A 12,090-nucleotide genomic window follows, 5' to 3' on the forward strand; every position below is an offset into this window, starting at 1 on the left:
TAAAAATGAATTTTTTTGTTGGTCAATTGAACTGCTGAAAACTTAGAGCAGAAACTACTTTCACACGGGGAAGTTTTCTCTTCATCCTGAGCGAGTATAAGAGCGAACTCTTATACGGCGTCTTAACTGACCTACGCCAGGATATCTTCCCTTGGCTTTTCTCATTGCTTAATAGCTTTAGATATTGCAAAAAATAGACTTTGATTAAATATTGCATTCAGAAGGAAAGTCTAAAAAGTTATGATTTTACATAATTTAACTTAAACATATATATATTCTACTTTGGAGCAAAGCATATTAGCAGATTAATTTTTTCGGCTTGATAATTGATTAATTGAAATGCAAAAATTTTGCTTTTATAGCTCCCTCTGCGTAGTACCTATTTTTTTAATTTGAAATTTTTTCAAATAGCAAATATGTTTTGGCTATATTATTTTGCTATTTTATATCAGGTGAATAGCAAATATTTTGTACGATTTTTCAAGAGCAGGGCAAAATAAATAGTTGGTAATATTTAATTAAAATGTCAAAAATTGACAAGCCACTACTTTATTAAAGTGAACCGACGCGTGCAAAATATTTCATTTACATGTTGAATAAAAACGCCTACAAATACTTTATTAGCTGTTATCCAACGAAAGCAATTTGTGTACCAGCTAAATGTTAAATAGTCACTTTCAAAAAATAATTTATAAAATATAACCCATCAAGAGCAAAACATATAGTTGTACAAATAAAGGTAATGAAGATAAATCAAATATCTTTCATGCGTTGCGATGCAAACCCTTATCGCGTAAACAAATAAAACCTAAATCAAAATTCGCAAGGTTAAAATTAAACCGCATATGTGAAAATTACCAAACTTGTGTATAGGAAAATAAAGACTTATTTACAAATATTTCAATGCAGATGCAATAACGGGTGAGTGCCTGGCAATGCACTTGCGATAAACAAACAAAGAGTCTTAATAGCTCCACTCGAAAGTTTCTTGGCAATTTCGTGCTCCAATAACCCGGCCGAAGAGAGCCTTTCTCTTCCCGCTCTCTCTTCGCTCTTCGCCCTTAGCTCTTAGCCCCTGGCCGAAGCGGGCCGAGTGCCGAAGTCAGCCGAATGTGGGGCATTCGTCATTCCACTGGCTGCACGACCTCCGATTACCAGTCAGTTCCATCCTGCGACTCGAAAGCGAAGCACGCGTTCCTTGATTTATGTGCGCGGGTTTCTAGCCAGATAAATTGCCAGACTTGTGTTGTGTGGAGGGTGCCAGGCCTAATGAGTCGACGGGCCTGCGTGTTAATGGCGAATTAATGACGGGCGATTAAAATGCAATAGCCACATGCATGGGCCCCAGTAATGAGCTGAACCAACCGCCACAGTACAGTGAACCAGTGCTATAAATTAGAGTCCCCCTGAAAAGTGTTGCCTACTTAGCGGCTTTTGGGCTTACGATCTGTTGGAAGTGTTCGGAGCCCCTTAAAACCTTTTACTCACTCACCCCCTCGCCCACCAAATAAAAGTTGTGTAAAACGGATTAGGCAAAAAAAACAGCAGAAAGACCCCAAAAAAAAAGAAAAACTCTCAGTGAAACCGAACCAAAAATAGGACCAAGCGGAGAAAGCACTTTCATTGCTCCCCAGGCAGAGCTTAGCCGAGAGTTGGGCCCGGCTCTAATTTGACGGAATCGTTAGTTGACCAGCCAAGTCCGCCCCGTGCTGGCGGATCGCGTGCCGACTACAAGCGTAATAACAATAAACTTGCGGATAACAACCACAGATACAGCAGCAAAATGTCCCTGCCATCCAGAGCCAATTTCGGATTACTCAACTGGCTCATCGGCTGGCTGCTGCTGCTGTCGATGGTGCTGCTCAGAGGTGAGTCGTCGGGCTTTTTAATTAAATAATCCAATTTATTTTCATTTAATTTATAATTAAATTTAATTTGTTTGCGCCAGGCGCTGGCTGTTCTAATTGCCCCCGCCCCATCGACTTCCACCCAATGGCCCACCGTAACCCTGCTCGAAGGTTTTCCTTTGTCGCCTAGGATTTCCCGTCCAATTTCCGGAAAACAAGCGAGTCGGTGGCTGTGGGGCGGGGAGAATGCGAATTGAAATTCTTTAATTTTTGTGCTAAGAATTTTAATTTCGCTACAGAGACGGAAAAGTTTCCCCTTTTGTCTCTGTTTATTCTGGCGCAAGTCAAAAGGTGAAAGCATTTAGTGCCCATCTGTGTGTGACCCCCAAAAGCCGAGATCCCACAAACGTTCTGGCCAAATAAAAGCATACACAGGGGAAAACCAAATTAATGTTTTATTTTTAGATAGCATATATCTATCTACTTATATTAAAATTTCTTATTTACATTTTGTTTATCATTAACATTAATAAGGTGAAAGATATTTAATGTTTATATTTTGTATGTACACCATATCATTCCTACTTATAAATAATTGCAGCCAGTATATGTTTATATAAATATATCTATTTACTTTAAACTTACTTAGTTCCGTTTTGTTTACCTTAAACATAAACAAAGTATATGTTTAATGTTTTCAGTTTTTATGAGCACCATATCTTTATTATTTTTTTTTCCCAAAGTATATTTAAGGGATTTCTTAAGTTAAAATCTTCCAGAAAGTGACTATTAGAAAATACTTAATATATATTTTTAACAGACAGAAACTAAATCTATAGGGGATTGCGGCACTAGTTTTTTGGCTCTTGGCAGACTCCATTGTATTCGAATTTCAACATATAATAATAATTATCTTTGCTTAATTAGGATTAAATAGTATTCTACCGGATCGGATCGAATTATTGTTTATTAAATGAAATATTCATAAATAGCTCGTTTATAAATAACTTAGTATCTAGCATCGAAGTGGGTTTAAGTATCGGCCTTTAAATCGAACATTTAAGGCACAAAGTGTTCTCCAATCAAGAGTTGAATACTTAAATGCAGATGTGGTTTTTATTTCCTGTGCACTCATGACCCACTGCTGAATCCTAGTGTTAGCCTAGTCCTGGTTTCGCAGCCATCAAGGTTGGTCCAGCGACCATTTCAAGGGTCTGAGGATGAATGGCGAACCGCAGAGTGCGGCTGCCACATGCAACGTGCGAGTTAGCGAGTGTGGGCTGGGCAAACAGTTTCATATAATACTTTGCAACACTGGGCCAGAAGTCTCACTTTCAATGCATCAAATGGGAGGCACGCACAGCCACCGCATCAGAGATAGAAATGTGGGCAAATAAAAAAAATGGCAAAAAAATAACAAATACTAACGAGCTGCAGACACTTGGAAAATGCTGTTGAAGCTTGGTCAGGGCCGAAACGCTGCTGGCTGCAGTTGCTGTTAATGTTGCTGTTGATGTTGCTGCTGCTGCTGCGTTACATGTGGCATGTTGCAGTTGACAAACGAAACTATTGCCATTGGGTTTTGCTTTTCGGTTTTCAGTTTCTGGTTTTAGATGTCTGCTTGCTGGCTTTCAGCTTTCAATTTTCCGCTTTCCGTTCTGCAGCCCGCCGTTTGTCATTTGTGAAAATAGTAAATTGCATTTTTATACAATTTTCCATCATTTGCCTTGGCAGTTCTTCGTCTGGGCTTTGTAATTTTCAAATGAAATACTTTCCGAATGCAATTCACTTTTGCGCAAATTGTTTCCCTTGTCTTCCATTCCTTTGACTTGCTCGTCCGCCTTCTACTCGCCCATCCAGTTGGCCCTCTGGCATCTGTCTGGCCATTTCATTTGGGTAAAAGCTACTTGAAGTTGGTTAAGCGCAGACAAACAGAAATTACTCATCCTGGCAATTGAAAATCTGCAAAAAGGCAAGTAATCAAAGTGAATTCCTGGCGAATTATTGGGGAATGCATGCTCTCAAGAGTTTAAACCTTTGCTAAAGTGATAAATTTAGTTAAGGTGGTAATTATTATATGACAGATACAAGACACAATGAAAATAATTATTTTAATTAAATAATGTTGTTATTCTATCAATATGGATATTAATAAGGATATATATTCTGACCCACAACAAATTTATGTAAAATCATTTAAGGTGGCTTTGACTTTTCAAAGAACAAAGGACATGTTTATTATATTATATTATCATATTGAAGATGAAAGGATATTTTTACTAAATATCTAAAGAAATAAATATACAGGACTTTTTTTAAGCCGCATATTTGTAAAAAGCGTATGGTTTTATATTTTTATGTTGATTTGTGAGTTTAAATACTTTTTATTATTAAAAATAAAGCTCAATAAAGAGTTGAAAAAAATATATCAAAATGCCCTGTTTAAATTTGATTCTTCATGATTGTATCAGTGCCATTATAGATAAAGGCGTCAAATATTTTTTTATGAAACTTTTCAAGCTCAATATAGTAATAGTTAAAAAATTGCATTTGCATATCCGAGGATTGTTTTTATCGTAAAAATACATATTTAAATTTTTTACATTTGTTTTTGGACAGAGTTGGGCAGTTTGTTTCTTTTCCTCAAATTAATTGACAGGGTAAAACTCGATAAATACATGCGCATATTTCCATAATGAATTCATAAAACTTTCGACCGTGTCTTTTCGCGGTCTCATGTTATTTGGTTTTCTGGTTTATTAATAAATAAATTTTGCCCTTGCGGTTTTGCCGTTTGTGTGCGTGTCATGCTGTATGCAAAACTGCAGTTATTTGCACAGCTGTTTGCCATTTAAGGCAAACAAACGGTTTTCCCTTTTTCACCACATCGTTCGCATGTACCGCATTTTTTCCGAGTCTGTTAAGTATTTTTGTAAATATTTTCAGTGACGCTAAAAAGGGAAAAATTATTGATTGAAAAGAAAAAAAGATAATAGCTGACGTGATTTTCCGTTGAGTCCAGTTAATGCAAAGTTAAGCGATTGCGGGGCGGCTTAAAAATAATTGATTGCGGAGTGATTGGAAATCGGGGCAGCACATCATTCGGCGGTGTCAGACTGATGAATGAACTGGCGCATTGGCCCAGACAAATGCCGAGCGGCACGCACATTCATTCATTTCCATCCGCCGAGTTCTAAGGAGGCGCCCCAAAGTATGCAAAGCACATACTCAAGGGTTCGCAGGATCTATTCGCCGGCGGGTCCAGGTTACTCACACAAGCTCCGGGGAGAAAACCCGGCGTCTTCTTCAAGGCCGACACATGTTATCCACGATGGGTGGGCAGCGGACCAGATTCGTCTTCATATTTTTCAACACACATTCAAGGGGTAACAAAATACACATATTTTTTTTTGTTCCCAAAAGCAGCTTCAAGAAATAAACTTTCTCTGTTGTTGATTTTAATGGCATATGGCTTCACATGAATTTGTGATAAATGTGTGGTTAAAAGTTCAACCGGAAGGGCTCCAGACTATGTTTTGCATAAGGAGTTCAGAGAGGAACTCAAGGAGTGCCATTAATCATTTAATTGGTGACGGGCTTCATTTTAGGATGGTTGGAGGTGGAACAAGATGGTAAATTGCTGTTGCGCAATATATATATATGATACCCATTTTCAGTTTAAAATCTAATTTAAAGAAAACGGGCCTTAACAGTATTTATTTTATAATTCAATTTAATCACAAAAAGCAATAAAACAAACTTTTCACAAATAATCTCCTCGTATCCACAAAATGGGAAGAAACAGTAAAACTGAATTCCTGATTTAAGATTCATTACAACTTGAATTGAGTTCACTTCATTTATTTAGTATGAAAATAGCTTACATATATTTTATTCCCTGATTCTACGTTGTTGTCAAGCGAATTTCAGGAGTTAAGGTATTGTCAAATAGTTTTGTTAATTAAACTGCCTCTTCAAAGTTTTTCCAGAGAAAAGATGAAAAGTTGCAAGTTGCTGACATCGAAAGAATACATTTTTTTAGGCAAATCCAGGTTTTCTTATTTCGCCTTCGTTTCTAGGCAGGTCAAACCACCAAGATTATTTTTTTACCGTTGCCGTCGTAACACTTATGGATTTGACATTTATATGACAGCCAAGGTTTTTGTGTGTTATGTGTTGCGAGCAAGGTTGTGTTGTTGCTTCTCCGGCCCCTTGAGTGTGTGCTTTGTTGTTTTTAGGTTTTCGTCAGGAAAAAATATAAATGAAAATTGTTTTTATTTTGCCACAATGGGAGCTGGCTTTTGGGATGGAGTGGAGGATGTGCGAGCCAGTGCGTAAATACATATATGAGTTTTATTTTTGATTCACTTGGCACAGCGCTTTCTTGCAAAACTCAACTATTTCGGTCACGTAACTGTGGAGAAGAGCTGAGAAAACTTCGTCAGCCAAGCAAGAAGAAAATTTATGCATTTGATTTGAACTAATTTTCAGAGTCCAAGCATGGCTGCGAATTGTTTTGTTTATTGTCGGCCAAATTATATGCTGACATAAATTAGCTGAAACTGGAGTGCCCCCCCATTGTTTGGCCTTTCTTTTACGACCACCAAACAGCCTTGAGCCAGAATACTCGGCTATTAAAAAGCACTCCACAATCGAAAACTCTTCACCAGCTGCGCTTTCTCCCAGCTTTTAGCTCGATTTTAAAGCCTTTAGCCAAAGTGGCAAACCAAATTGAACCAAAACATTCGCAGACAGACAGACAAGTGTCGTAAAAGGGATACACTCCAACTCGCTATAAGTTTCGTGGGGGGACTGGGTTGAAGTGGTGGGTAAATCCACAGGAGCAACATAAACCAGTTGCGCGGCTCTAAAAATCGTGTAGGCCTCAATGATTTCCCAAGTAAAATTCGTTTTATTAACACCGGGACACGTCACACGTGCTGGGGACAAAGTTTTTCTCCGTGGACGGAGTTGGAGAGCGATGCCGTTGCTGTTTTTCCCGGGGCGTGCCAGTAACCTACATGGATGTTGCTTTGAGCCGCCTATCCTCGAGCCTGTCTGAGCCGCTTTTATTAAAAATTCCTCACACAATCGAGCGGGGGATTGTGGGGATATATAGTCGTAGCCGGAGTTGTGTGCTGGAAACTGAGCAAGGGATGCCGAAATAAGCATGTTTAAGGCAAGCAACTAGCAGGAAACAACCAACAATTGTCTATGTGGCCGTTGGTGTTGCTTCTTCCTGCGATGTAGCAGTTTTATTGCTATGTCATTCCAAAATATATCACACAGACACATCAGCAGCAACAAAATACGGCGGCGGCGTCGACATTTCACAGAGCTGAGCCCCAATGGCTGCTTATCCTTTCGCCGCTGTATTTTTGGTGTTATCCTTCAAATACGATGGGGGTAGCTCTGGGTACATGGAGCTAAAGGATATCAAGTTCTGCCCTTAATATTTCAATTGCGGGTAATAGGATTTAAAGAAAGAAACTATTCAAGAAAAACTATTCGGTATTATCATATCACATGTGTACCATTTTTATAAAATTACAATTTGGGCATTTTAGTGAATACATACAAATTAAATACTTTTTTTTATTTTTCAGTTTATTTTGCAAAATACACACTTGATTAATAATAACAAATTTTTTGAGTAATTGGAAAAAATCTTGAAATAATATTATTATTCAAAGCTTAAGCATAATTTTGAATTGGTTTCAAAGCTTAAAAATATATTATATGTTTTTACGTTTAGTTTAAAGTATTTTTAAGTTCATGTAAAATTTTAAATTACGTAATTTAAATTGGGTTTTACAGCAACTGTTTTCTATTACTCTAAAATAAAGATAAACTACTGGCAGTAAATTTCTTAATAAATTTACAAAATAAATTATAAGTTAACATTTCAATAAATTTTGTTTTGCCACCGGCACTGTAATTTATGACTTTTAAAGTTTATCGTTTAGTGCAGATCAAACAAAACGAAATAGTTATGAGTTTGCAGAACACAAAAATAACTTAATTGTGTTGAATTTATTTCTGACAAAGAATTAAGTGGTAGCAATTGGAAAGCCAGCAAATTACCAGTTATTTGTGATTTGTTGTTTTATACAAAAATATGAATTTGTAGCTATTAATTTAATTGAGATTTCACTTTGTAATCTAGGAAAAGTTAGGTACAGAGGAGAGATGCCCGGAGCTTAGGTTAGTTTGGCCCTCAAGTTTAAGGGGTATCAAATAGGCAACTGTTGAAGTGGGTCCGCTCTACTTGGCCCTTATTTATTTGCTGTACATGTCCGCCTCACTGGCTTGTTATTGTTGCTGCAGCCCCAGTTGTTGGTATTGTCAACAGCGTTTGGCGCCTGGGGGCCTGACGCATTTCTCATGCGCTCGCGCGTGTCATATTTATTTATTTCGCCTTGGATCGGCCCTCCAACCAGTCCCTTTTTTCCGCTGCCGCTTGAGTGCCGCACATACGAACAGCTCGCAATTGTGTTGATGTGTCATTTCCTTTTTTGAGCTCTTATATAGTCAAAGCGTTTTTCATTTCCCGTTTCCTTAGCCATTGTTGGCCGAATGCTTGCCACGCCTCTCGTGTTGATTTCGAGTCCTTTGATATGTGTTGGGAGTGAGTGGGGCATCCGCTTCGAATTGATTTGCCCCATTCAAGGGAGAGAGTGGCTGGGGGACGAGGAGGGGGTATGCCAAAACAGAGCGCACTTAATTAAACCGGCCGAAAAGCGGGTAACACTCCCGGCCAAAAACTTCACCCGTTTATCCAGCTGCGAACACGAATTGACAGCCAACTAACATTTATGGACGCTTGTCATGTTCTACATTTTTATGGCTCGGTCTCGACAATTATGCGCATTTGCTTTCCCTGAAAAGCGGAACACACACACACTCTCACTCCAAAAAGTACAAAATATAAAAAAGAATTAATGAAAATACAAGCAAGCAGCCAACCAACAACTGTTCCATATTTGGTTCACTGAACTCAAGCATTTGCCTTAATTTTGTGGTGTCCTTTGGCGAAAAAGAGAAACACAGCGGTAGGCGTTACTTCGAGACCCCAAGACGACTTATCTCATACTCTGAAATAGCAAGAAAAGGTTTAATATTTATTTAGCTGTTTCAAGCGCTTAAAATTTCGATTTAATTGCCCTATTGAAAGAAAACCCAATATCAATTAAAATTAAAAATTTTAAGATTTTTCTTTTCATACAACTTTTAGAATCGAACAAAATTTTTAGAAAATATTATATATATTTGAACATTTTGATATATTGGGTAAATAAATATGATAAAGATTAAGCTAAAGGTCATTTTAAAAAAATTATAATTTATTATGAAATTGTAGTAAAAAATAGAAAAAAAAGATTCAATTGGATAAAAATAAAAAAAATTAAAGTACATTAAAGCAATGCATAATTATTTATATTGAACGGAACCTGAAAAACTTTATCATGACAAGTATGTTTTTGTAAATCAATATTTTAAAATATATGCTTCGTGATTAAAATTATTTCATTTCCAGTCTCCTACGAAATTCGGGTAACCCCGTCTTAGTGTGTCGACCTGCAGTGCTTCTGAATATGCAACAGCGGCTGCATTGCAACTGCGTGCAGCTGTGTGAATTCGAGTGCATTGGCAAGTGGCCAACAGCGACAGCAACAACAACAAAGTAGCAATTGGGTGGGCCGTTAAAAACAGCAGAAAGCAATTAAACTTGGTAACGAAAAAAAAGGAGAGCGAAAGACGCTGCGTATACGTAATAAATGATGCCGAAAACTAGGCAAAGGTTGCCACAGCTCCCACGTCCCTTGTTTTACGCCCTGGGTTATTTGCCGAGGGAATGCGGCAGTATTTTCATGTCTAGTCTAGGGCAATTACAACTTTTGCTTGCAGCGCAAGATTGAGCGGAAAACTTTCTACGCTGCCAGCTCGATGACCCCGAAAATTCGCTAAATTCTCCGTCAGCCTATAAACATTTGAATTTCATTTCATATTCCACGGGTCTATATAGGTTATATGCCGACGCTCTCTCATTGACATTCATGACCGGCCCATCTATTGAACTTTTTACGCCCGCTCGCAAAATGTGCTTTTATGTGCGCAGCGTTGTGTTGTTGGGGGCATTCTGCACTTGGCCATTTCGTTGGCCGGGTGTTTTGGGCCATCACGCTGCCTGGTCGCAGTAATTAAGCCGCCTCAATGGCTGATCAAAATGGCATCGCTCGCAGACATTTTCAGTCCTGTCTGAGCGCGACAATTTGTTTGTGCCTTTGTGTGTGCGTGGCGTTGGGGCCAATGTTTGTTTTGGGCGAATTCCCATAACGGCCTGCCATTTTTGGGTTTTTTCCTCGCTTGGCTGTTTTTGCGGTTCCCCCGAATATTAAGCTACAATACGTGGCAGTTTTGGCGGCTTTGTTATCTGAGAGCGCTGTGCTTTGACAGCTCTCTGAATTATCCCAAAAAAATTGAGCTAACCATTTAAAAAAATAGGGAGAACCCTGTGAGCGATGCCAGTGTGTAATTAAAGCGAGCCTGAAAGCAAATGGCTTTTATCTGGACCCAATGTTTTCGGCATCAGCTGCAAATTATTTGAACAAATATTGGCAACCTTGCGCAAATATTCCATACTTTCCGTCTGACTCTTGATATTAATTGCACAAACAGCTAATGAGCTGGGCGAGCGATTGGCTGGCGGCTGTTGGTCCTGCCAGGACCTCAATTCGGTTTCAATTTGTTTCCACGCACTCCCACATTCTCCGATCCTGCCATAATAAATTGTGGCATTAAATAAAGTTTGTCAAAAGAAATACATACTGGGAAAATTTTTCTGTCCGCAAGAGGCAGCTCCACTGGCCTCCACCTCCACCGCCTCCACTCATTCTCAATCTGATTATCCCTTGGGCCCGATGGGCGTGTGTGTGCGTGCGGCCTGAAAAATTGCACAATTCTCAAATACACAGGACACACACTTACAAATTGGGGCACATATGTTAAATTTCACAGGGCCAAAGGGGAGGGCGTCCGGCTACGTGCGGACATTAGATGGCTCTCACAGGACCTCCTCCGGGCGTTCCCCCATGTCCAGGATAGTGCGTAGGATGGATTTGATAATTTGTTGGCCGGGTCATAAGCAAAGCTTAGCTAAAGGCCGAGCGAATGGCCCCTGGAACGGCCTATGATGTATAGCAAGTCCTGTCTGTGTGCCAGCCCTTGTGTCCAAACTTTGAGCGACAATCTAAAATAATTTTGGCAGTAGCAGTAGCAGCAGCTGTAGGAGGGGCATGATCAGGAGCAGGGGCGGGTGGAAGCTGCCCCTTTTGCTAAATGGTTGTCCTTGTCCATGTAGCACTTAAGCCACATTTCATTATCAGACCGAGAATTGTCTACACGTGTTTCATCCTCAGACCTCTTGAAGGAATAAGGGCTCCCAATGGAACTGGTTTTAATTATAATTTGGTTTGATTTCGGAATGCCTGATTAAAAGTGCCATGAGTTCTTCGAAGAAAGCAAATGTCATAAACTGCAAGCACAACTGGTGTGAAATTCCGAAATCTGATGAAATACTCAACACATCGTAACATTCCCATGACTCTGTTATGCACCGCACGGCGAATACTTTATGTGTGGCCTTAGTCCTTGGCAAAGGAGGGAAAAAAGAAGAATCCACATGCAATTGCTGTTATTACGCAGCTGCTAGAGTTCTGGATGGAATCCATTTTGTACACAGGGAACAATTTTTTATAACATTGAAAAAACGCAGCTCTATAACTGAGCAATGAAGTATTATTTGAAGCTTCTCTCATTCTCGTATATTTTAATAATGTAATGTACTTTTAAATTGAAGGAACTAATTATTTCTATAATTGAAATACAAACATTTAAAAAAGATTTGAAAAATCTAATAAAAGTATAAAAGTGAATTCCTGTCTAAAATATGAAAGCACTTCGCCTTTTATTTATTGATGAACCTATATTTATATTTTGTTTCATATTTTAGCCATGAATTCAAGCCCTAGTGGTTTTTTTTGCACCCCCAAATGATTTATTTTGTTATCTTTTTTTAATTAAAATTTGACAACTCAGAGCCGAGATGTTAAATCGTCTTTTAAGCTTTGCTCCTCAAGGACGAAATTTGCCTAAGCTTGGAATTTAAACATAACTTTCGGTAGTGCTTTTTGCTCTGTGCACATTTCACAATAGCTGCTGCTGAGAAAATCTGCAAAGAAAT

At 38.7% G+C, this 12,090-nt stretch overlaps 1 protein-coding gene across 1 annotated transcript in view; it reads left to right on the plus strand.

The window, feature by feature from the left end:
• The first annotated feature begins 1,183 nt into the window (after positions 1–1,183).
• Positions 1,184–12,090, plus strand: part of LOC108051793 (zwei Ig domain protein zig-8) — a 52,775-nt gene continuing 41,868 nt past the window's right edge. Inside the window, exon 1 of the mRNA XM_017134014.2 lies at positions 1,184–1,868. Coding sequence (XP_016989503.1) covers positions 1,784–1,868 — 85 coding nt within the window. The 5' untranslated portion in view covers positions 1,184–1,783. The remainder of the gene's footprint in view (positions 1,869–12,090) is intronic.

The sequence above is a fragment of the Drosophila rhopaloa genome, unplaced genomic scaffold (assembly GCF_018152115.1).
Source record: "Drosophila rhopaloa isolate 14029-0021.01 unplaced genomic scaffold, ASM1815211v1 contig_115, whole genome shotgun sequence".
NCBI classification, from domain to species: Eukaryota; Metazoa; Arthropoda; class Insecta; order Diptera; family Drosophilidae; genus Drosophila; species Drosophila rhopaloa.